General features: G+C 48.9%; 1 protein-coding gene across 1 annotated transcript in view; it reads left to right on the forward strand.

Moving 5' to 3' along the window:
* The window catches only part of LOC130312785 (glutamine amidotransferase-like class 1 domain-containing protein 3, mitochondrial), a 47,505-nt gene that overhangs the window by 924 nt on the left and 19,369 nt on the right, over window positions 1-27,212 (forward strand). The window contains exons 2-5 of the mRNA XM_056552600.1: window positions 15,893-15,945; window positions 16,509-16,619; window positions 17,386-17,505; window positions 17,710-17,802. Coding sequence (XP_056408575.1) covers window positions 15,893-15,945; window positions 16,509-16,619; window positions 17,386-17,505; window positions 17,710-17,802 — 377 coding nt within the window. The remainder of the gene's footprint in view (window positions 1-15,892; window positions 15,946-16,508; window positions 16,620-17,385; window positions 17,506-17,709; window positions 17,803-27,212) is intronic.

The raw sequence follows: 27,212 nt of genomic DNA on the forward strand, positions 1-27,212 counted from the left end.
GTCATGTGACCTGATATACAGGAGAGGGAGGCAGGGGGGGTCATGTGACCTGATATACAGGAGAGGGAGGCAGAGGGTCAATAGGTCGGGTTTACTATAATGGGTAGGGGGTTTACTATAATGGGTGGGGGGGTTACTATGATAGGGTGGGGGGGTTACTATAATAGAGGGTGGGAGCTTACTATAATAGAGGGTGGGGGGTTTACTATAATGGGGGGGCTTACTATAATAGAGGGTGGGGGGTTTACTATAATAGAGGGTGGGAGCTTACTATAATAGAGGGTGGGGGGTTTACTATAATGGGGGGGCTTACTATAATAGAGGGTGGGGGGTTTACTATAATAGAGGGTGGGGGGTTTACTATAATAGAGGGTGGGGGGGGTTACTATAATAGAGGGTGGGGGGTTTACTATAATAGAGGGTGGGGGGGGTTACTATAATGGGGGGGGGCTTACTATAATTGATGGTGTCACGATCACACCCTATCAGTCCAGCCAAGACTCTAGAGAGAGTGTGATGGTGCAAGGGTTAAAGCCGCCAGACCTCTGGGTATCCACTACTAGTCCCAGCAAGTCACCAAATTAACCCTTAGATAAACGTGTTTCCACCAGAGCTGCCTTCAGAAAGGTGAGTTCCTATATTTAGAGATCAAAGACCAGAGCTGATTAATTAAACATTTAATCTGATAAAAGGTATCACAGTGTTATGTATATATATATAATACAGGAACAAATGACATACAGGTATAACAATATATAAAACGTATCACAGTGCTATATATATATATATATATATATATATATATATATATATATATATATATAGGAACAAATGACATACAGATACAAAAATGTGAAAGTTTAGCAAGACAAGTTCAGAAAGCAAAAATGAAGTTCTTACAGCATGATGGTATAGCCGTCCTTCAGTGAGTGAGAGTCCAGCTCTTGTCAGCTTTGGGCACAGCATTGAACACCCTGAGTCTAGCATTGTTAAATATTATATATCTGCCTTTTTGGAGGGAGACTCCATTCCCCCCTCCCCTCTGGTCCCACCAGGGGGTCTTCTCTCTTCCTGGCCCCTTATCTGTTTGATTATATGATGGGACCAGAGTGCATGACTTCAAAGGAGATACCAAGACAGCCAGACCTCCAATAAAATGCAATACACAAAACACAGTCTGAATGACCCCTCACCCATGTCTTAGTTTATACACAGATATAATTTATAATACACATATAGGATTGGGCCTGACACCTCCCCCTTAAGATGGGGACAGAGAGATCTTGCCTTTCCAGGCTAATCGATCTGTCTCCATTACTCCTCTATTTCTCTTCTTGACACCACAGGCCCTGCATTCCCAGTAAAGATGGCACTGAAGGGGCCTAGTACCTGATTAAGCTGCCTCCTCCTGTGGATTGATCTCCACATCCTGAAGGGATCCCTGGCTCTTAGCTTCCTCCACTAGGTCCAGTAGGGGATCACTACCCAGCCCTTCCTCTGGTGCACTACATACACTGAGTACCACCTCCTCAGGGTCATAGTATGCCATATTAATGTGGTACTGTCTCTGCCTCTGACCTTTCTCATCAAGGGCAACTACATATGTGGTGGGTTCTAGGCGCTGCAGAATGGGGAAGGGACTCTCCCAGGCAGCCTGCAACTTATTCTGCCTGATGAGGTTCAGGACCATTCCCTTCTGTCCCACTTCATAGACCCGGTCCCTTGCATTGTGATCGTACCAGTACTTCTGCCTGGACTGTGCTGCTGTGAGGTTGTCCTGTACCAGCCCAGTCAGTGTCTGCATCCTGTCCCTGAATCTCAGAACATACTCCCCCACAGAAGTCTCAGGGGCATGTAGCCCCCCTTCCCATTGTTCCTTAACTAAATCTCGGGGTCCCCGCACTTTGTGACCATATAATAACTCAAAGGGCGAGAAACCTGTAGACTCTTGGGGTACCTCCCTGTGAGCAAATAACAGATGGGGTAAATACTTTCCCAGTCTCTGCCCTCCGATTCTACAAATGTTTTTAGCATTTGTTTCAAGGTCCCATTGTTACCGGACACTCTGTCCAACCAATGTAGAGGGTTGTGATCAGACAGTAAAATCCCTGCCGTACAGGTATGGCTGTGATTTTTGCAAAGCCCAGACCACAGCTAGACATTCCTTCTCTATGACCGCATAGGCCACTCCCAAATGTCCTGCCAGGGGGGTCTCATGGGCGACCTCAGCAGCTCTTTCCTGTACTGCCTAGGAACCACTAACGGCCTTTCTCCCTCCTGGGCCCCTAGCATGCCTTTGGAAAGGGACTCCCAGTACAAGATATAATTTTCCCAATATACCCGATGCCCATCTGTGTCAACACCTGTATGTTCAGCACGTTGTCTCAGCCCTTCAAGGGAAGGGTCACTGCGCAGAGCTTCCCGGAAATGCTCATTTCCCTCCCCCCATCTTGGGGCATCAGGGAGCACATTTCCCCCAGGTGAACTAGCATCTCCACCTTCCTCCCCCTCAGTTCCAGACATAACAATACAGGCATCATACACAGGGCTATCACTCCTTCCCTCCTCCTCCTTAGGCTCACAGGATTGGGACATATCACTCACTGCTGGTCCCTCATCCTTACATGTCACCAGGGGCACACCAACCCCTCCCCCTAGCCCATCTCCACTAGGGTTTGGCATTGGCAATGCATTATCACCACATTTTACAATACACCCCATTCCACTTTTGGAAAACATTACAGGTTCAGTCACAGGTAAACAATTATCAATCCCCTGCACTCCCTCCCAGTTACCACATTTCGCAGTGTCTCCCAAAGTCTTGCACAGTACCTCAGAATGAACAGGGCTCTCTCCTAGCCCATCCAGTGTGCAGGTAGTGTCCTCTGGAGCATCCGACCCAAATCATTCCCCAGCAGAACATTAACAGGGATGTCCTCAGAGACCCCCACTTCCCGCAAACCTTTGCCTGTACCCCAATCCAGGTACACACGGGCCATGGGCACAGCAGGCCGCACACCTCCAATTCCTTTTAAAGCCATGGTTCTTCCAGGGATGATGTCCTCTGTATCCACCACTTCAGGCCGCACCAAGGTAAAGGAGGCTTCAGAATCCCACAAACCCACTGTCACCCGGTCACCCACAGTTACACTCTGCAGGTTATCCGCTCTTTTCTCCACTGCTCCGGACACCAGAAGAACGGCTGTGTGTCCTCCAGCTACTGGTGGAGAATTCTTTTTGTTGGGGCAAGTGGCACTCAGGTGCCCAATATTGTTTCATCTGTAACATCGGCGGGTGTCCCCCTGGCCCAATGTGGCTACTGTTGCTTTTGGGAATGATGGCAAGAATTTCCCGGTTGACCGGGTGGTGCTTTGTGGTTGTGTGGCTCCCCTCCAGGTACTTGCTCCAGCTTGTGTAGATCCACGCTTTGCTGCTGGCACCCGGTTGTTGGCAAAGTCATCTCCTAGTTCTGCTGCTTCCATGTCTGTCTTGGGCTTGCGGTCCAAAATCCACTCTCTGGCTTCAAAGCTCCATGTTTGGAGAAACTGATCCAGGACCATCAAGTCCTCCAGGGCCTCATAGGTAGTGACTTGTAGGCCCCCAGTCCATTGCCTGAATGCAGTCCTTAGCTGACCTAGATGTTCAGTGCAGCTTTCTGTGGCGCTTTGTTGCAAAGTCCTAAATCTTTTCCGATAAGTCTCTGGAGTCAGATTAAAACTTTTTAGCAGGGCAGATTTTATTGCCTCATAGTCCTGGTCACTCTCAGAGGAAAGAGAAGCAAACACATCCAGAGCTTTTCCTCGCAACCGTGGGGTTAGATATCGTCCCCACTGTTCCTTAGGTAGATGGAACTGCCGGTAAACCTTTTCAAATCCCCTCAGGAACACATCCAGATCACAATCTTTCTCCAACATGGGGAAATGTTCCAAGGGTTTGTGGTCTCCTTGATCCTGCTCATCACTCTGTGCGGATGGAGCCTCCCCTCTCAGCCTCAGAACCTCCAGTTCATGCCTCCGCTGGGCCTCTCTTTCTGCAGCTCGTGCCTGGGCCCTCTCTCTCTGCAGCTCGTATCTGTGCCTCTCTTTCTGCGGCTCGTGCCTGGGCCTCTCTCTCTGCGTCTCGTGCCTGGGCCTCTCTCTCTGCCGCTCGTGCCTGGGCCTCTCTCTTTCTGCCGCTCGTGCCTGGGCCTCTCTCTTTCTGCCGCTCGTGCCTGGGCCTCTCTCTTTCTGCCGCTCGTGCCTGGGCCTCTCTCTTTCTGCCGCTCGTGCCTGGGCCTCTCTCTTTCTGCCGCTCGTGCCTGGGCCTCTCTCTTTCTGCCGCTCGTGCCTGGGCCTCTCTCTCTCTGCCGCTCGTGCCTGGGCCTCTCTCTTTCTGCCGCTCGTGCCTGAGCCTCTCTCTCTGCAGTTTGGTACTGGAGAAGCAGTTGGAGTTTCATATTGGCATCCACATTCCCAAGGTGTTGTAAGGCAGTCCGCATATAAGAGTCCAAGGGCCTCATGTGGAGTACTGTCCTGATGGGGAGTAATGTTGTATTCCCCAGGAGATATCAGTCCTTGGATGGCAGTTCCAGCTGTAGGACTTTCTCATGTCACTCAGCTCTTCTGCACGGGCATCATACTCCACAAGATCAGCAATAAGTTGTTCCTTGTTCTTTCCTGCAGTAGGGATGTCCTTTTCTTGGCACATTAGCTCCAGTGCAGGCTTGGACTGCTTGCGATATGCCTCCATATTTCCGAGGTGAGACAGAGGAGGTAAAACAGGAGATGGGGAGGACAGAACTGTCTTGCACTCTTTTTGTATGTCTTTTAAACCAGCACTGAGCTATGTCTTTGGAATTTACACACAAGAATATGTATGCAATTTCTTTTTAGTGCTAAGATTTCCCTACAGGTAAAATCCAGCAAGCACTAAAAATCTCTAAATATATCCCGACGCTGCCACCAGTTGTCACGATCACACCCTATCAGTCCAGTCAAGACATTAGAAAGAGTGTGATGGTGCAAGGGTTAAAGCTGCCAGACCTCTGGGTATCCACTACTAGTCGCAGCAAGTCGCCAAATTAACCCTTAGTTAAACGTGTTTCCACCAGAGCTGCCTTCAGAAAGGTGAGCTCATATATTTAGAGATTAGACCAGAGCTGATTAAACATTTAATCTGATAAAAGGTATCGCAGTGCTATGCATAAAAATAAACAATGACATACAGTTACAAAAAATGAGTTTGGCAAGACAAGTTCAGAAAACAAAAGATGAAGTTCTTACAGCATGATGGTATAGCCGTCCTTCAGTGAGTGAGAGTCCAGCTCTTGTCTGCTTTTTGCACAGCATTGAACACCCTGAGTCTAGCATTGTTAAATATTATTATATATCTGCCTTTTTGGAGGGAGACTCCATTGCCCCCTCCCCTCTGATCCCACCAGGGGGGCATCTCTGTTCCTGGCCCTCTTATCTGGTTGATTATATGATGGGACCAGAGTGCCCCTTACATCCTGCTGCTTCAAAAGAATCCTCTGACTTCAAAGGAGATACAAACAAACAGCCAGACCCCCAATAAAATGCAATACACAAAAAGGGTACACCGTCTGAATTACCTCTCACCAATGTCTTTGAATTATACCTCACACACAGTTATAATTATAATACACATATAGGATTCAATAATCAGGCCTTGGGCCTGACAGTGGGGGTTTACTATAATGGGTGGGGGGTTTACTATAATGGGTGGGGGGTTTACTATAATGGGTGGGGGGTTTACTATAATGGTACTTTACTATAATAGATTTTGGGTTTTTATACACAAATTGTGTCATCAAATTGTTTGTGTTCTTGTGAAACCTAATTAAAGGGGTATTCCAGGCCTTTTTTCTTTCAAAGACAGCGCCCTCCTTGTCTCCAGGTTGGGGGTGGTTCTGCAGCTCAGTTCCATTGAAGTGAATGGAGCCATGTTGTAATACCGCACCCATCCTGGAGACAAGGAGGGCGCTCTCTGTTGGCAAAGTTCATATACTGAGGTTATTATAGGGTAATACAGACAATATGGTGTATAAAATCCATATGTCTATCTATGAGGGAGCAGTAATAATACCGCCATCACACTGGGACCACAAAGTGACTGATAACACCCCCATCTGTATACAGAATACTAGAGCTACACCATATATCGCAATGATTTGGATCCTGTGGCAGCGGTATTCTATACCCACTGCCACAGCAGTGCTGGGAGGAGGTGAATTAACCCCTCCACGACTGGCCGACGTATGTACAAGGCACAGCCTGAGCTCGCTTCATACTGGCTAATGCCGGACATCACCAATCCGGGTGATGTCCGGCATTAACCCTTTCGACGCCGCGATCAAAGTTGATCGTGACGTCTAAAATACCGAAGTCAAGTGCCGGTAGCTCAGTGGAGCTGATCGTGACACCCGCTGCAAAACCTGCAGTGTCCTGATCAGCGGGGAAGGACTGGTGGTGGGTCCCTACCTGCCTCCGTTTCGGTGCTCCAATAATGCAGGCAGCCTCAGCAGGCTGTAGTAAGGGAGTGCCGATAACACTGATCAATGCTGTGCTATGGCAGCCTGTAGTAATGGAGCGCCGATAACACTGATCAATGCTGTGCTATGGCAGGCTGTAGTAATGGAGCACCGATAATACTGATCAATGCTGTGCTATGGCAGCCTGTAGTAATGGAGCGCCGATAATACTGATCAATGCTGTGCTATGGCAGCCTGTAGTAATGGAGCACCGATAATACTGATCAATGCTGTGCTATCATGCTGGAAGTTGTAGTTATGCAACAACTAAAAACACTGTTTGGAAAACACTGCCCTATGGGGACTAAAAATATCGTGCGGTAATAAATAATAAGCCCCTCCCCATATGTAAGTTTTTTAATCTCCCTTCCCCCCCCCCCCCCCCCCCCATTTTTAAATAAAATTATGTAAAGTAATATAAACACAAACATAAGTGGTATTGCCACGTGAGTAAATGTCAGAACTATTAAAATATAACATTAAAGGGGTAGTCCAGTGGTGAAAAACTTATCCCCTATCCTAAGGATAGGGGATAAGTTTGAGATCGCGGGGGGTCCGACTGCTGGGGCCCCCTGCGATCTCTCTGTACGGGGCCCCGGCTCTCCGCCGAGATAGCGGGTGTCGACCCCCGCACGAGGCGGCGGCCGACACGCCCCCTCAATACATCTCTATGGCAGAGCCGGAGATTGCCGAAGGCAGCGCTTCGGCTCTGCCATAGAGTTGTATTGAGGGGGCGTGTCGGCCGCCGCCTCGTGCGGAGGTCGACACGCCCCCTTCCCACGGGCTGTCGGGGCTCCGTACAGGAGATCGCAGGGGGCCCCAGCGGTCGGACCCCCTGCGATCTGCAACTTATCCCCTATCCTTAGGATAGGGGATAAGTTGCTCACCACTGAATCACCACTGGACTACTCCTTTAATGAAACCGCAAGGTCAATTGCGTAAGCGTTAAAAAATAATACCAGAAAAAAATTATTAAAAAGTGACAAAATTCCCATCAAAAACAAAAATGGTACCGATGAGAACTACAGATCACGGCTGAAAAAAATGAGCCTCATACAGCCCCGTATACGGGAAAATAAGAGAGATCGGGGTCAGAAGAGGAGGATTTAATCATAGGCGGAAAATAACAAAACCCTCCCGACAAACCCCCTTCCGGTCCATAAGGGAATTCAGACCTCCTCTGTGCCCCCATATAGTAGACAGGCCTCCTCTGTGCCCCCATATAGTAGACAGGCCTCCTCTGTGCCCCCATATAGTAGACAGGCCTCCTCTGTGCCCCCATATAGTAGACAGGCCTCCTCTGTGCCCCCATATAGTAGACAGGCCTCCTCTGTGCCCCCATATAGTAGACAGGCCTCCTCTGTGCCCCCATATAGTAGACAGGCCTCCTATGTGTCCCCATATAGTAGACAGGCCTCCTCTGTGCTCCCATATAGTAGACAGGCCTCCTCTGTGTCCCCATATAGTAGACAGGCCTCCTCTGTGTCCCCATATAGTAGACAGGCCTCCTCTGTGTCCCCATATAGTGGACAGGCCTCCCCTGTGTCCCATATAGTAGACAGGCCTCCTCTGTGTCCCATATAGTAGACAGACCTCCTCTGTGCCCCCATATAGTAGACAGGCCTCCTCTGTGTCCCCATATAGTAGACTGGCTTCCTCTGTGCCCCATATAGTAGACAGGCCTCCTCTGTGTCCCCATATAGTAGACAGACCTCCTCTGTGCCCCCATATAGTAGACAGACCTCCTCTGTGCCCCCATATAGTAGACAGGCCTCCTCTGTGTCCCCATATAGTAGACAGGCCTCCTCTGTGCCCCATATAGTAGACAGGCCTCCTCTGTGCCCCCATATAGTAGACAGGCCTCCTCTGTGCTCCCATATAGTAGACAGGCCTCCTCTGTGTCCCCATATAGTAGACAGGCCTCCTCTGTGCTCCCATATAGTAGACAGGCCTCCTCTGTGTCCCCATATAGTAGACAGGCCTCCTCTGTGTCCCCATATAGTAGACAGGCCTCCTCTGTGTCCCCATATAGTGGACAGGCCTCCCCTGTGCCCCCACATAGTGGACAGGCCTCCCCTGTGCCCCCACATAGTGGACAGGCCTCCCCTGTGCCCCCACATAGTGGACAGGCCTCCCCTGTGCCCCCACATAGTGGACAGGCCTCCCCTGTGCCCCCACATAGTGGACAGGCCTCCCCCTGTGCCCCCACATAGTGGACAGGCCTCCCCCTGTGCCCCCACATAGTGGACAGGCCTCCCCCTGTGCCCCCACATAGTGGACAGGCCTCCCCCTGTGCCCCCACATAGTGGACAGGCCTCCCCCTGTGCCCCCACATAGTACTTGGGCTACTTTCTGCCCCCTTTGTATAATCTTTTTATGGGGAGGTCTGAGGTAATAGTTAGGGGGCTGGTTTGGGGTATTTTTAGGGGCTGGACTGGTAATGCAATGATTAGTTTCCTTTTTTGTTGACCCAGGGGAGGGATCCAGACTAGAAGCTGCGGAGACCTCGGTTTGTAGGGTGGGTGCCCGTAATGGTTCCGCTATCCTGTGAAGTTACCTGGTTGGCTCAGGTACCGTGGTTCTCAGAATTGGAGGCTCTGCCCCTACTGCAGAAAATGTTAGTAAGTGGTCACCACCACCGCACTGCACCAATAATTCTTTATATAGCGCCCACATATACTGCAGTGCTGAACAGAGGAAGCAGGGAATCGCCAAACTAGCTGCGCTGCCTTTGCTGCTCAGGCTGCTGCGCTCTCTCTCCTGCCGGGATCTGTGTTTTTTATCGGACTCCAATAACGTTTTATTTTTATAGGTGCAGTGTATACATTTTATATACTTTTATAGGTGAGTGCCAGTGTATACACTTTATATATTATAGCGTACACACTCTCCAGCAGAATAGTGAGTGCAGCTCTGGAGTATAATACAGGATATAAATCTAGATTTTCCTAGCTTGTGACGGAAAATATTAGTTATATGAAGACAGGAGGCGAGTATCTTGCATTAAATCTTTCTTTTTAATGCTCATAGCAGAATATTTTAAAACCATACAAAACTCAAATTCCAAAGAAAAAACTTTAGAACTACATCTCCCAGCAGCCCTTGTGTCTCTCTTCACCCCTCCTAGCCCGACTGGCTCATATATAAAGGGCTGTCTGGAACCACTCCTCCTCTTTCTTTATGCAGTTGTCAGCACGGCGGATGTCATCGTGAAGTACAGGAACAAATCCGACTTGTGGTCGTCTGCATACATGGTCAACAGGACCGCAGGAACCTGAGCAAACAGGAACAAATCTCATGAACAAGAGAACCGGAGTATATCAGCCTCCATAGAGCAGATGCACGTAGTCCACTTCAATAACCTGGAAAAAAGAAAACAACAAACACCGTGATAGGGTGGGTCGGGAGGGAAGATACTCGCCTCCTGTCTTCATATAACTAATATTTGCCGTCACAAGCTAGGAAAATCTAGATTTATATATCAGACAGGAGGCTCGTATCTTGCAAGTTCAAAGCTGAAAACAATGATAGATATAAATATACTACAAGACTGACATAGAGACATGTTCCTCTGGACGGAAATAAAATTGCCGGAACGTCGTCCGAGACGACCAATCAGCAGCCATAAGAAGATCCGACAGAGAACCACCGGACACTACTACTTTAGTAGCCATAGCCCCTCTGGAAGAATGGGCGCCAAACAGGGATACGTCAATCCCTGCCATATCCATAGCTAACCGCACCCACCGGGCTAAAGTGGCTGAAGTGACCGGGAGGTGTGGTTGAACATAAGAAATAAGCAATTGATTAGGGTTAGAAGAACGAAGAGGTGCTGTCCTAGACTCATATGCCTGGAGGCAACGAACCACACAAAGTTTGGGATGCGCTGGAAAGTATGGATAGAATACGGACTGAAGACCTGTCTTAGTCCTGCGCACCACGGAAAACTGAACACCACCCGGCGAGAACTGTCGTCGAGTGATATCCAAAGCTCTAACATCAGATACCCTCTTTATAGAGACCAGACATAAGAGGACAGTCAACTTCACAGAGAGAACCTTCAGGGAAAGATCATTGTTGTCTTCCCAAGAGGAGAACATATCCAAAACACGGGAAACATCCCACGTAGAACTATATTTAGGTCGAGGAGGACGTTTAAATTTTATTCCACGCAGAAGCCTGCAGACTAAAGGATGCTTGCCCACCGGCAAAGAGTCAACCGGAGAGTGATAAGCAGAAATAGCAGATCTATAAACATTTATTGAGCTATACGATTTACCCGAATCGAAAGATTCAGCTAAATAATTAACCACTATCTGTACAGGTGCTTGAACGGGATTAATTTCCCGTTGAACACACCAACGAACCCAGAGTCCCCAGGCAGATCGATATGCCGATCTAGTCCCCGGGGCCCAGGCCAGGGCGAGGAGATCTCTAGCTGACCTTGAAAGGTCGTTACCTGATTCCGGCACCCCGAAACCAACCAAGCAAGGAGAGGCAGGTTGCCCTCCAGTACTAGGGGATGAAGACCCTTGCTCGGATTCGTCAATATGTGGTCCAGGGCTGGTAACAGCCTGGGAAAGTCTATAGTCATCCCTAGAAGTCGAGGGAACCATGGCTGAGTCGGCCACCACGGGGTGACCAACACTACTGTCGCCCTCTGAATCAATATCTGACAGAGGACCCTCGTGAGCAGTATGAAGGGAGGGAACGCATAGTGTGTCCCCTCCGGCCAACGTTGGCAGAAAGCGTCTACTGCAGACGCTTCCGGGTCGGGCCTCCAACTGTAGAACCGTGGTAACTGGTGGTTGAGGCGAGAAGCAAAAAGGTCCGTATGTAGCGGACCCCAAAGATCTCGCAGAGCCAGGAATATCGACCGATCTAGTTTCCAATCGCTGGAGTCTGCCAGATACCGGGAGTTTCAGTCTGCCACGGAGTTGGATGTCCCCGGGATATATTCCGCTATAGGGACAAGGTCGTGGGACAGACAGAAATGCCAGAAGTCGGAAGCTATGTCCGCTAGTACTCTGGACCTCGAACCTCCAAGGCGGTTGATATATTGAACCGCCGCTACATTGTCCATGCGTAACAGCACGCAACAATTTGACTCCTGTGAAAGGAAACTCCTGACCGCGAAAAATGCTGCCAGCAGTTCCAATGCGTTGATATGGAGAAGAGACTCTTCTTCCGACCATATCCCGCCTGTAGATTGATGACCGCAGCGGGCGCCCCATCCCTGCCTGCTCGCGTCCGATTCCATGATCACGTCTGGGCAGGAGTTGAAAATGGACTTGCCATTCCACTCTACAGCGTGGCGAAGCCACCAACGTAGTTCCTCCACCGATTCCGGACATAGTTGTACTTCGTCCGCATAACGCAAACCTCGCCGGAGGTGCAAGGTCTTGAGTCGTTGGAGTGCCCGATAATGGAGCGGGGCCGGAAAGATCGCTTGAATGGATGCCGACAATAAGCCGACTATGCGAGCGATCACCCTCAAGGATACCCGACCCTTGCGTAATACAGCCCTGATTTCTTTGCGGATCAGGGCTAGTTTGGCTTTGGGCAAACATAGAACTGCTCTTCTGGTGTCCACCAGAAAACCTGAAAACTCCATCTCCTGAGCTGGAGATAGAACGGATTTTTCGTGGTTTATAAGAAAACCAAGTTCTTCCAACAGGGAGATTGTCCAATGACAGTGGAGACTGGCTAATTCTCTGGAATGGGACATGATGAGTAAATCGTCTAGATAAATTATCAGACGTACTCCTCTGCTCCTGAGAGCGGCTACCACGGGTTTCATCAACTTTGTGAAACACCAGGGGGCTGACGACAGACCAAATGGAAGGCACGTGAATTGCCACAGACGGTTCCCCCAGTGAAACCTTAAGAAAGGTTGGGAAGCGTGATGCATTGGCACGGTAAGGTAAGCATCCTTGAGATCTACCTTGACTAGCCAATCTCCGGGGCAAAGGAGGTCGCGTAAAAGATGGATGCCTTCCATCTTGAAGTGACGGTACGTCACATGTTGATTTAGATTTCTCAGGTTTATTACGGGGCGATAACCTCCACCTTTCTTCCTTACCAAGAAAAGGTTGCTTAGGAACCCCGTGGTCAAGAGATCGACCTCTAGAACCGCTTGTTTGTGTACAAGTTCTTGGAGTTCTCCGTCTATCAGGGATCTGTTGAGATCCGAGAACTGGATAGGTGGAGGGACGAACTCCATGTCCAGTAGAGATTGAAATTCTATTTGATAACCCGCTACTGTATTCAGTACCCAGACGTCTGCAGTAATCATGGACCAGACGTGGGAAAAATACCTCAATCTGCTCCCCACCAGTGTGTGGGGAATGTGTGGGGGAGTTGTACTCACCAGTAGACGGTCTAGCACGGGGGTATCCTCTACCTCCTCGGCTTCTCCATGGTCTTCCCCGGGGCGGAAAGAAGGGGGCGGGTTGTACCACCGGAACGGAGTACTGTGGTTGTGGTGGAACGTAAGGTGGAGCGGCAGGTCTGGCATAGGGCCTGTAGAAATTGCCTTGGCCGGCAGATCGGCCGCGTCCTCTGCCGGCCTTGTTAAAAACCTTGCCCCCATTGGTTTTCTTTAATGAGGACTGGGCTTTATCCAGGCCTTTGAATAAGCCAACAAACTTATTAACGTCCTTTAAAAGGTCATCACCGAAAAGTAAACCCTCAGCCGAGGGGCCAGGTTCGTTCTCGGCTAGGTGAGAGAGCTGGGGTTCCAGTTTCATTAAAATAGACCTTCTACGCTCTATTGAACACGTAGTATTGGCCGTACCTAGTAGGCAAATGGCACGTTGTGCCCATCCCCGGAGCTGGGTTAAATCTACGGGGTCACTAGAGGAAGCGGCTTGTTCAGACAAATTGAGGATCTTTGTTAGTGGGCCAAGCAGATCTAAGATCCTATCTTGTATAGTCTTAAAGGATCTCTCTATCCCTTTCTTTGAGTATTTCCCAGCTCTGGATAGATATTTCATAAGTATGGGGTCTACTTCAGGCGTCTCGGCCACCTTCTTGGCTATAAAGGGGCGAGGGCATTCTGACCTTAGCTTATTTCTGTTTACCCGGTCCAATGCCCGCCGGGTCCAGAACTCTATATAAGTAGCCACCTGGGGCAAGGGGGCCCAGTCCCCTGATCGGGGGTGGGATATGTCGTCCGGATTAAAGAAGGGTTGCCCCAACGTATCTAGGATGGCTTCTCCTGATACCTCCGGCTCGGCGACATTAACGTCCGCCATAATGCCCGCATCAACGTCTGACTCGGAGTCTGCGTCCTCCGGTTCTTCAGAGTCCTCAGCTGACTCATCTGATGTATTATAAGAGTCAGGTTTAGTCCGCTTGGCGGATTTATGCCTCTTGTTAGAATACTCCCCGAGGCTCGGGGGTCGCACTGAGTCATTCTGAACTGTTAATGGTGCGGGTTGACAGTCTGTGGAGGGACCTGTCGGAAGCATAAATTGTACTTCCCCTGCCGGGGAGTCGAAAGGCACGGTGACGTGCTTGCGTTTACGCAGAGCCTTGCTTGGCTTAGGAATGTCTGCCGATGTGGTAGGTAACATTTGAGTAGATGCAGAGGCCAGGGCGGCTTGCATTGACTTATTTATGAGATCCTGTATCTGCGAGGCAGAGAGGAATTGTGGGGTGTCAGGGGTTAATAAATCCCCCACAATCAAAGACTGAGAGCTTTCTCCAGCCATACCAATGTTTTGAGATTTAGTGAAGCTAATAAGTCTAAGCTTAGAGCACTGAGTATAAAAGGTAGGTATAATAGTTATCAATGCCAGGGAAAGAACCCTTACAGTGTGCGCTGGTAAGCTAAAAGGCGGATCTATATAGTAATGAAGGGCCATGTATGCTCCTGACCTGCTCACACTCGCCGTTCGCACCCGACTGACGAGGTGGGAGGAGGAGCGGAGAAGTATTAACGCTCAGAGCCGAAATATCACGAGAACTCGGCCGAGAGTCTCGTGATAGGACGGGAACTGAGCGCGCAGCGCAGCGATAGGTCAGTGATTGGAAGAGGGCACGCCTCCTCCCCACCCTGCCGACAGCGCGCGGAGATAGCGGAGGAAGATGAAGGCGCGAAAAGGGAGGAAAATGGCGCTGGTAAGTGAAAAGAGAGATAGGGTGGAAGCGCTGACTATCTGTATGGTAAGCTAAAAAAACGGCCCAAGAGTCGCGTCGGGGACCGCGATCTAAACTGCAATCGCGGTCGGGACGCAGCAAGAAATAAAGGTTAGTAAGAGTAAAAGACATATATAAAAAACATATAAGAGGAATGAGAAACGAGGAATAGTACTGAGTAAATCAGTACAGAAGAAGCAATACACAGAATCAATGAGGAAAGAAACATAAATATATATAAATCCAGTAATACTTATCACTTAACTGACTGCCATGAGCAGAAAGAAAGAGGAGGAGTGGTCCCAGACAGCCCTTTATATATGAGCCAGTCGGGCTAGGAGGGGTGAAGAGAGACACAAGGGCTGCTGGGAGATGTAGTTCTAAAGTTTTTTCTTTGGAATTTGAGATTTGTATGGTTTTAAAATATTCTGCTATGAGCATTAAAAAGAAAGATTTAATGCAAGATACGAGCCTCCTGTCTGATATATAACTCGGGATCAGTACAGGATAAATAATGTAATATATGTACACAGTGACCTGACCTCACCAGCAGAAGAGTGAGTACAGCTCTGGAGTATAATACAGGATATAACTCAGGATCAGTACAGGATAAGTAATGTATTGTATGTACACAGTGACCTCACCAGCAGAAGAGTGAGTACAGCTCTGGAGTATAATACAGGATATAACTCAGGATCAGTACAGGATAAGTAATGTAATGTATGTACACCATGACCTCACCAGCAGAATAGTGAGTACAGCTCTGGAGTATAATACAGGATATAACTCAGGATCAGTACAGGATAAGTAATGTAATGTATGTACACAGTGACCTCACCAGCAGAATAGTGAGTACAGCTCTGGAGTATAATACAGGATATAACTCAGGATCAGTACAGGATAAGTAATGTAATGTATGTACACCATGACCTCACCAGCAGAATAGTGAGTACAGCTCTGGAGTATAATACAGGATATAACTCAGGATCAGTACAGGATAAGTAATGTAATGTATGTACACAGTGACCTCACCAGCAGAATAGTGAGTACAGCTCTGGAGTATAATACAGGATATAACTCAGGATCAGTACAGGATAAGTAATGTAATGTATGTACACAGTGACCTCACCAGCAGAATAGTGAGTACAGCTCTGGAGTATAATAGTGTTGTTTATACTTTTTGTACTATATGGTAATTTTGCACCTTTTATATTACTGTAGGTTCTGTCCGGTTGCGGTGTTTATGATGGAACAGAAATCCATGAGGCTTCGGCGTAAGTATTTATAAGATTTTTTATCTTTGGGATTAGCGCTGCACGATTTGGGGAATATGTGATATAGTAAACAAATGGTTAAAATCCATCCAGGACGTACGGGTGGGAGGCGGAGGGGCGGGACGTACGGGTGGGAGGCGGAGGGGCGGGACGCACGGGTGGGAGGAGGAGGGGCGGGACGCACGGGGGGGAGGAGGAGGGGCGGGACGCACGGGGGGGGGAGGGGCGGACGCACGGGTGGGGGGGGAAGGGCGGGACGCACGGGGGGAGGGGCGGACGCACGGGGGGAGGGGCGGACACACGGGTGGGGGGGAGGGGCGGGACGCACGGGTGGGGGGGGAGGGGCGGGACGCACGGGTGGGGGGGGAGGGGCGGGACGCACGGGTGGGAGGCGGAGGGGCGGACGTACGGGTGGGAGGGGATAATCTCAGGGTTTTGCGGCCTTCACCCTCACAGTAGTCGCACACGGACAATATTGCGTTTCTTTTGCGATCTCCCCCTGGTGTCCCCAGGTATTACTCCTCCGGACTCCTCACCCGGGGCCCCTCTTTTCTTTGTTGCAGGATCCTGGTTCACCTGAGCCGTGCGGGGGCAGAAGTGAAGATGTTCGCCCCGGATATTCCTCAGATGCACGTGATAGACCACAGTAAGGGAGAAGCCTCCCAGGAGAGCAGGTGCGGAGCGCCACCTATAGACGATGCCATCTCATAACAGGCACCTGTGCTGATATCTGTACAGCAGAATAGTGAGTGCAGCTCTGGAGGATAAGACATGATGTAACAGCAGAATAGTGAGTGCAGCTCTGGAGGATAAGACATGATGTAACAGCAGAATAGTGAGTGTAGCTCTGGAGGATAAGACCTGATGTAACAGCAGAATAGTGAGTGCAGCTCTGGAGGATAAGACATGATGTAACAGCAGAATAGTGAGTGCAGCTCTGGAGGATAAGACATGTAACAGCAGAATAGTGAGTGCAGCTCTGGAGGAGAAGACATGATGTAACAGCAGAATAGTGAGTGCAGCTCTGGAGGAGAAGACATGATGTAACAGCAGAATAGTGAGTGCAGCTCTGGAGAATAAGACATGATGTAATAGCAGAATAGTGAGTGCAGCTCTGGAGGAGAAGACATGATGTAACAGCAGAATAGTGAGTGCAGCTCTGGAGAATAAGACATGATGTAACAGCAGAATAGTGAGTGCAGCTCTGGAGGATAAGACATGTAACAGCAGAATAGTGAGTGCAGCTCTGGAGGAGAAGACATGATGTAACAGCAGAATAGTGAGTGCAGCTCTGGAGGATAATACATGTAACAGCAGAATAGTGAGTGCAGCTCTGGAGGATAATACATGTAACAGCAGAATAGTGAGTGCAGCTGTGGGGGTGACTGGTGTTATGTACTGTAGAGTTGTATTGCGGTGATGTTGCGCTCTCCTCTGCAGGAACGTTTTGGTGGAGTCGGCTCGGATCGCTCGCGGTGACATCACAGCCTTGTCACAGCTGAAAGTTCAGAATCACGACGCAGTTATATTCCCAGGAGGCTTCGGGGCGGCCAAGAACCTGTGAGTGATGGGGACCGGAGATCTGTGATACCACTGAGGTCTATGTCATTACTGTGTGTGGGGGCGGCGAGGTGTGTGTGTGTGTGTGTGGGGGGAGGGGCGGGGAGTGTGTGTGTGTTTGAGAGGGGAGGGTGGGCAGTGTGTGTATGAGGGGGGGGGGGGCATTTACTGACTTGAGCCATTGACTGATCTTATATGTCGCAGATCGTCCTTCGCAGTCGATGGTGAATCCTGTTCTGTCCACGGAGACGTCCAGAGAGTAATTCAGGAATTCACAGAGGCCAAGAAACCAATCGGGTGAGACTACAAGCCCCGATCCCTGCACTGCCCCGATCCCTGCACTACACCCTGCATACATATAATCATGCAATCACTTTGGACATACAATACTGATCCTGAGTTATATCCTGTATTATACTCCAGAGCTGTACTCACTATTCTGCTGGTGAGGTCACGGTGTACATACATTACATTACTTATCCTGTACTGATCCTGAGTTATATCCTGTATTGTACTCCAGAGCTGTACTCACTATTCTGCTGGTGAGGTCACTGTGTACATACATTACATTACTTATCCTGTACTGATCCTGAGTTATATCCTGTATTATACTCCAGAGCTGTACTCACTATTCTGCTGGTGAGGTCACTGTGTACATACATTACATTACTTATCCTGTACTGATCCTGAGTTATATCCTGTATTATACCCCAGAGCTGTACTCACTATTCTGCTGGTGAGGTCACTGTGTACATACATTACATTACTTATCCTGTACTGATCCTGAGTTATATCCTGTATTATACCCCAGAGCTGCACTCACTATTCTGCTGGTGAGGTCACTGTGTACATTACATTACTTATCCTGTACTGATCCTGAGTTATATCCTGTATTATACTCCAGAGCTGTACTCACTATTCTGCTGGTGAGGTCACTGTGTACATTACATTACTTATCCTGTACTGATCCTGAGTTATATCCTGTATTATACTTCAGAGCTGTACTCACTATTCTGCTGGTGAGGTCACTGTGTACATACATTACATTACTTATCCTGTACTGATCCTGAGTTATATCCTGTATTATACTTCAGAGCTGTACTCACTATTCTGCTGGTGAGGTCACTGTGTACATACATTACATTACTTATCCTGTACTGATCCTGAGTTATATCCTGTAGATCTTTTATTAAAATTTCAAACATAACAATAAAAAAATTACAAAACATAAACATATCATATCCGACAGAACATATCAATATAACGAATCATAAAACCAAACACCATAGCATAAAATACAACACCGGTCCACCCCACACTCATTCCTGCACACAAACAAATATATACAATATTTACAAAAGACATATTCCTATAATACCCATTATACCCATACCATACTAATAAACTATATACACTAATATACACTAATACTAAATGTGAATTTCCTGGCCCAGTTGCAATACCAAAAACCCAATACCAATAATATACCAAAAAGACTAACAACAACAACAACAACAACAACAATAATATATACAAAATAATAAAAACCAACACAAACAAAATAACACCACTTATTTATTTATTTTGGCCCTGAGCTGGTCCCGCATCCCATGCCCCCAGTACATGTTACCAGACGTCCATGAACCAGTCCAGGATTTTCTGTATATATAAAAGTCCCATACAAACCCCCTCCCCCCTTTTAACCCACCACCCAACCTAAACTAAACCCAAACCCCAGGTGGCATCACACAATATATACAATATATACATTACATAAAATATACACAGACTAACAATATATACAATACATAAGTATACAAATAGACTACAACAATAAATACAATAACAAATACATATAACAATATAAGCCAAACAACAAACCCCTAAAGCTCAAGTTCAGCGCCTGCAAGCCCTATATTACCATAAACCAACTGCTCAAAACAAAAAGACTAATGTGCCAGCATCAGCCCACCACCAGGGGGAGACAACAGGCTAAGGCACTTTAAAGGCAGAGCCCCTCCATAGACGAGAGGCCCCGCCAGCACCCAGCCTCTCGTACTCCAGAGAACGCACCTTCACCAGGTCACCGAGAATATTCCTAACCACCACATCCACAGGGAGGATTTTACGCTGCGTCGACACTAAACACTGTGCATTCCACGTGTAGTACCTGATCACTGAGCTGACTAGGAATAAAGTGCACCGGTCCCAGCCTCCAAGGTTTCTGAATGCCCCATAGGCCCATTCCGCATAGGAGAGACTGGCCAGCCGAGGCCAACCAATGGAAGCGCCCACCCTGGTGTAAACCTCTGTGTTAAAGGGACAATGAAGCAGAAAATGCTCCATGCTTTCCAGCATGCCTCCACACTCTTCGCGGGGACATCCCCGGTCATCAGAGCTCCTGCACTTCAGATTGTCCCTCACACACAGTTTCCCATGGAAGCAGCGCCAAGTCAAGTCCCAAAACTTCAAGGGGATCCTGATAGAATTCAAAAGCTCTAAACCCACCTCCAGATCCCGACTTGGGCAGTCCTTGAGCGCCAATGGCCTCTGGAAATGAGAAGACAGGACCCCCTTGTCAAGGAATTTCCTCGACAGAGTCATAATCTCCCACATCCCCAGACCCCACCGACGAATAACCTTCAGAACCGGGGTAGCGTAAGCCGGGAGATGCCCGTGTGGTGTGCGAAGATCCTTCACTTGCCCTCCTGTCTCCCATTCCTGGAAGAAAGGCCGAAACCATCCCCTACAGGAGGATACCCACGGAGGAGCCCTCTCTGACCAGAGGTTTGCTATATTGGTCTTAAGAAAGGTATTCACTAGGAATACCACGGGGTTGACCATACACAACCCCCCTAGTCTCCTCGTACGGTAAGTAACCTCCCTCTTCACTAGGTTCAGTCTATTCCCCCATAACATTTGGAAGAACACACTGTAGACCCGGGTCCAAAGAGGTTCTGGCAACATACATACACTGCCCAGGTATATCAACAAAGGGAGCAGGAATGTTTTGATCAGGTTAACCCTTTCCCGGAGGGTCAAAGACCAACCCTTCCACTGATCCACCTTCTGAGCGGCGATCTTAAGCCTGCTGTCCCAGTTTTGTTTGGGGTAATCCCCTTGGCCAAATTCAATGCCGAGAACTTTTGCGGATTCCTGGGGCTCTGGAAGGGCGTCCGGGAGATCAAAACTAGGATCTCCCCCTCCCAGCCAGAGACTCTCACACTTATCCTGGTTGATCTTGGACCCGGATGCCTCAGAGTAGCGGTCCACCTCTGACATCACCCATCTGACCTCCTCTTGTGAGGAGACAAACACAGTGACATCATCAGCATACGCTACCTCCCTCAGAGCCGAATCCGGCACCACCAGGTCCATTCTCACCCCCGCCAACGGTCCACAATCAATCCTCCTAAGGAAAGGATCAATTGCAAACATGTACAGCAAAGGGCTTAAAGGACAACCCTGACGGACACCAGACCCAACCTCAAAAGAGCGGCCAATCCAACCATTCACAAGCGGGAAACTCTCTGCCCCTACATACAAGGTCTTAAGCCAATCAACAAACCCCCCCGGCAGACCATATCTCAGAAGGACAGACCAGAGGTACTCATGGTTAACCCGATCAAACGCTTTTGCCTGATCCAAGGACAGCAAGTACCCCTTCCAGTGGCCAGCCCTACCCTGCTCCACAGCCTCTCGGACACTGAGCACAGCACTAAATGTACTGCGGCCCGGAACAGAGCAATGCTGAGCCCCCGAAAGGAGCCGGGGTGCAAACTCCACCAGCCGGTTAAACAGCACTTTTGCCAGAATCTTTCTGTCCGCATTGAGAAGAGCTATGGGACGCCAATTCTCAATGTGGGACGGGTCTTTACCCTTTGACAAGATGATCAGCGCTGACCTCCTCATTGTCTTTGGCAGAGTGCCCGAGGATAGACACTCATTAACCCCTTCAGGACGGAGCCCATTTTGGCCTTAAGGACCGGAGCGTTTTTTGCACATCTGACCACTGTCACTTTAAACATTAATAACTCTGGAATGCTTTTAGTTATCATTCTGATTCCGAGATTGTTTTTTCGTGACATATTCTACTTTAACATAGTGGTAAATTTTTGTCGATACTTGCATCATTTCTTGGTGAAAAATCCGTAAATTTGATGAAAAATTTGAAAATTTTGCATTTTTCTAACTTTGAAGCTCTCTGCTTGTAAGGAAAAATGATATTACGAATACATTTTTTTTTGGTTCACATATACAATATGTCTACTTTATGTTTGCATCATAAAATTGACGTGTTTTTACTTTTGGAAGGCACCAGAGGGCTTCAACGGTCAGCAGCAATTTTCCGATTTTTCACAAAATTTTCAAACTCACTATTTTTCAGGGACCAGTTCAGGTTTGAAGTGGATTTGAAGGGTCTTCATATTAGAAATACCCCATAAATGACCCCATTATAAAAACTACACCCCCAAAAGTATTCAAAATGACATTCAGTCAGCGTTTTAACCCTTTAGGTGTTTCACAGGAATAGAAGCAAAGTGAAGGAGAAAATTCACAATCTTCATTTTTTACACTCACATGTTCTTGCAGACCCAATTTTTGAATTTTTACAAGGGGTAAAAGGACAAAATTTTTACTTGTATTTGTAGCCCAATTTCTCTCGAGTAAGCACATACCTCATATGTCTATGTAAAGTGTTCGGCGGGCGCAGTAGAGGGCTCAGAAGGGAAGGAGCGACAAGGGGATTTTGGAGAGTACATTTTTCTGAAATGGTTTTTGGCGGGCATGTTACCTTTAGGAAGCCCTTATGGTGCCAGAACAGCAAAAAAAAACCACATGGCATACCATTTTGGAAACTAGACCCCTCGGGGAATGTAACATGGGATAAAGTGAACCTTAATACCCCACAGGTGTTTCACGACTTTTGCAAATGTAAAAAAAAAAAAAAATTTTTTACCTAAAATGCTTGTTTTCCCAAAAAAATTTTATTTTTAAAAAGGGTAATAGCAGAAAATACCCCTAAAAATTTGAAGCCCAATTTCTCCCGATTCAGAAAACACCCCATATGGGGGTGAAAAGTGCTCTGCTGGCGCACTACAGGTCTCGGAAGAGAAGGAGTCACATTTGGCTTTTTGAACGCAAATTTTTCTCTGGGGGCATGCCGCATTTAGGAAGCCCCTATGGTGCCAGGACAGCAAAAAACCCCCCACATGGCATACCATTTTGGAAACTAGACCCCTCGGGGAACGTAACAAGGGGTTAAGTGAACCTTTATACCCCACAGGTGTTTCACGACTTTTGCATATGTAAAAAAAAATAAATTTTTTTTTACCTAAAATGCTTGTTTTCCCAAAAATTTAACATTTTTAAAAAGGGTAAAAGCAGAAAATACCCCCCAAAATTTGTAACACAATTTCTCCCGAGTACGGCGATACCCCATATGTGACCCTAAACTGTTGCCTTGAAATACGACAGGGCTCCAAAGTGAGAGCGCCATGCGCATTTGAGGCCTAAATTAGGGATTGCATAGGGGTGGACATAGGGGTATTCTACGCCAGTGATTCCCAAACAGGGTGCCTCCAGCTGTTGCAAAACTCCCAGCATGCCTGGACAGTCAACGGCTGTCCGACAATACTGGGAGTTGTTTTGCAACAGCTTGAGGTTCCGTTCTGGAAACAGTGGCGTACCAGACGTTTTTCATTTTTATTGGGGAGGGGAGGGGGGCTGTGTAGGGGTATGTGTATACGTAGTGTTTTTTACTTTTTATTTTATTTTTTGTGGTAGTGTAGTGTAGTGTTTTTAGGGTACAGTCGCACGGACGGGGGTTCACAGTAGTTTCTCGCTGGCAATTTGAGCTGCAGCAGAAAGTTTGCGGCAGCTCAAACTTGCAGCCAGATACTTACTGTAATCCTCCGCCCATGTGAGTGTACCCTGTACGTTCACATTGGGGGGGACATCCAGCTGTTGCATAACTACAACTCCCAGCATGCCCGTTGGCTGTCGGTGACTGCTGAGAGTTGCAGTTTTGCAACAGCTGTAGGCACACTGGTTATGTATCACTGAGTTTGTGACCTAACTCAGTGTTTCACAACCAGTGTGCCTCCAGCTGTTGCAAAACTACAACTCCCAGCATGTACGGTGCATGGTGTATGGTGACTGCTGAGAGTTGTAGTTTGCAACAGCTGGAGGCACACCGGTCGTGAAACACTGAGTTAGGTAAAAAAAAACTCTGAGTTTCACAACCAGTGTGCCTTCAGCTGTTGCAAAACTACAACTCTCAGCAGTCACCGACAGCCAACGGGCATGCTGGGAGTTGTAGTTATGCAACCAGCAGATGCACCACTACAACTCCCAGCATGCACTTTAGCTGTTTGTGCAAGCTGGGAGTTGTAGTTATACAACAGCTGAAGGTACACTTTTCCATAGAAAGAATGTGCCTCCAGCTGTTGCAAAACCATAAGTCCCAGCATGCCCATAAGGGAATGCTGGGAGTTGTGGTGGTCTGCCTCCTGCTGTTGCATAACTACAGCTCCCAGCATGCCCTTTTTGCATGCTGGGAGCTGTTGCTAAGCAACAGCAGGAGGCTGTCACTCACCTCCACCGATCCAGCCGCACAGGTCAGTCCCTCGTCGTCTCCGCCGCCGCCGCTGCTCCTGGGGCCCCGATCCCAACAGGGGCGCCGGGATCGGGGTCCCCAGCACCCGGGGTGCACGTCCCGCACCCGCTCACGTCCTCCAGAAGAGGGGCGGAGCGGGTGCGGGAGTGACACCCGCAGCAGGCGCCCTGATTGGTCGGCCGGTAATCCGGCCGACGAATCAGGGCGATCGTGAGGTGGCACCAGTGCCACCTCACCCCTGCAGGCTCTGGCTGTTCGGGGCCGTCAGAGACGGCCCCGAACAGCCAGTAATTCCGGGTCACCGGGTCACTGGAGACCCGATTGACCCGGAATCGCCGCAGATCGCTGGACTGAATTGTCCAGTGATCTGCGGCGATCGCCGACATGGGGGGACATAATGACCCCCCTGGGCGATATGCCGGGATGCCTGCTGAACGATTTCAGCAGGCATCCGGCTCCGGTCCCCAACCGGCTAGCGGTGGGGGCCGGAATTCCCACGGGCGTATGGATACGCCCTCGGTCCTTAAGGACTCGGGATGCAGGGCGTATCCATACGCCCTATGTCCTGAAGAGGTTAAAAACCGCAGTCAAGAGGGGAACCAAAGTGTACTTAAAGGTCTTGTAGAACTCAGATGTTAAGCCATCCGGACCGGGTGACTTCTTGAGGGCAAGCCCATCAATAGCCATCCTGACTTCCTCTTCCCGGATCATCTCTGTCAAAACGTCAAGAGAGGGGTCTACTCCTGGTTCAGGGATGGTTTCAGCCAAGAAAGCTGATACCTTATCTCGATCTAGATCCTTCCTTCCCAAGAGGTGCGAGTAGAAGGATCTGACGACCTCCAGGATCCCTGATCTGGACCTTTTCAAGGATCCAGTACTATCAATCAGTCCTGAGACTATTTTACTATTCACTGACATCTTGCAGTTTCTGTAAGGGTCGGGCGAGCGGTACTTCCCGTAATCCCTCTAAAAAACCAAAGATGCGTGTCTGTCGTACTGGCACTTCATCAGCAAGGACTTCACTCTGGAGATATCATCACGACTACCTCCAGTCGAGACAAGGTTCTCAAGTTTCTTCCTCAGGCCCTGGTACAAGCGGTACCTGTTTAGGCTTTTGAGGCCCGAGAGCTGGCGGAAGAATCTCGCAACCCTTTTCTTGAAGATCTCCCACCACTCTGACTTACTGCTACAAAGGCCCAGCAATGGTACCTGGCTCTGAAGAAAATCCTCAAAGGACTGTCTTATCTCCGCTTCTTCCAAGAGAGACGAATTCAGCTTCCAATAGCCTCTGCCCATCCGGGGGGTCTCTGCGACATTCAGAGAAAACAAAATTAAACAGTGATCGGAGAACTCCACCTCAACAACAGACACTGCTGAAGAGACGGCTTCCTCCTTCAAATAAAACCTGTCTATCCTAGACCTACAACTACCCCTATGATAGGTGAATCCCGCGTGGCCTGGGGTGTACCGGATGTGGACATCCACCAGGCGAGCCTCACTTGCTATGCTATTTAGGGCGACGCTATCATAAGTCAGCTTGTCTCTGGAACCTCCCCTATCTTGGGGCCTCGTGACAGCATTGAAGTCCCCTCCAAAGACCACCTGCCGACTTGTAAAAAGATAGGGCTTGATCCTCATAAAGAGACACTTCTGGTCCCACTTAGACTGTGGGCCGTAGATATTAATAAGGCGAAGTTCTTGTCCCTTCATGAGGACATCTAAGATCAGGCACCTCCCCATTTCTAACTCGATAACCCGTCGGCATTCTACTGCTGCGATAAAAAGGACCGCCACTCCGCTATACGGCTCGGCCCCAAGAGACCAGTAGGAGGGCCCATTCCTCCACTCTCTTTTAGCCTTGTAGATAGATGACATATCTGTTAGCCTGGTCTCCTGCAAAAATAAAATATCAGCATTAATATGGGCAAAAAAATCATAGGCCGCAAATCGAGCTGTATCTGACTTAATGCTGGCAACATTAATGGATGCCAGAGTCAACGGAGAGGGTGCCGGCATCGAGGGTGATTGAGTTAGACAGCTTTCTTTTTCCCACCATCCTTCCCATCCACCCCACCACCCTCCTCATCAGATGATGGTTTACCCCTTTTTAGTGAGATGGATGTGTCCATTTTCCCATTATATACATTTTCCTCGTCCCCTGACTCTGGGCCAGTCCCCCCCCCCCCCGAAGACATAGATTCCCCAGGGAGAGAGGACTCAGCGTCTCCTGTGAGCCCCCCCGCAACATCCGGAACCTCCCCCCCCCCCCGCCTCCTCCCCCTCCGAAGAGGAAATGTCGCGTAGGGCTCGGAACCGGTTGGAGAGACCAATCAGAGGGAGATCAGTTGTACCTTGCTTTGGCATCTGGCGGGTGGGAGAAGATATTACATCTCCTCCTCTTTTTTTATTCCTCCAAGTACCCCGCTTTGTTTCTGCCCATCCCCCACTGTCCTCATCCGCGCTCTCACCATGGGAGGACAGTGAGGAGACGGCATCCCCCTCTTTGTGGATCCTCCCAATCTCCTCATACAGTTCACTATCCCCCAGGGCCTCAGCAGTAAGACTGGCCGCAGGGACAGGATCAGGAGTCACCCCAGTTGGTTGATGCTCCTGTGAGTCCTGAATCTCCCTATCCCTTTGGCGCTTCTTGAGACGCCTCAGTTGGGCAGGCGTCTTCTGCTTACTTTTCTTCCCTGGCCCCTGCACCCCTTCATCCCCGACGGCCATCGCCCCAGCAGAATCCACCTCAAGGCTTACTCCCACCGGGGCAACAACCGCGTTGACAAAGGAACGAGGGCAGCGACTGAATGGGTGACCTAAGTCACCACACAGGTGACACCTAATCTCTGCACAAGATGCAGCGAGATGACCTATTTCCCCACACAGAGTGCACTTCTGCACAGTGCAATTGGCTTCGGCTGACCCTGGTAGAATATCTGGATACGATCTCTTCCGAGGAAGGTCGCAGATGGTATATGGGTAACTGTGTTTCCTGAACGCCTCAGTTTGACCATAAACGTCCAGGCCCCTGACCAGATGCCATATTCATCCCTGTTCTTTTTTGGGACCTCCACCACCTCTCCATACC

Source organism: Hyla sarda, unplaced genomic scaffold, assembly GCF_029499605.1.
Source record: "Hyla sarda isolate aHylSar1 unplaced genomic scaffold, aHylSar1.hap1 scaffold_173, whole genome shotgun sequence".
Classification (NCBI taxonomy): Eukaryota; Metazoa; Chordata; class Amphibia; order Anura; family Hylidae; genus Hyla; species Hyla sarda.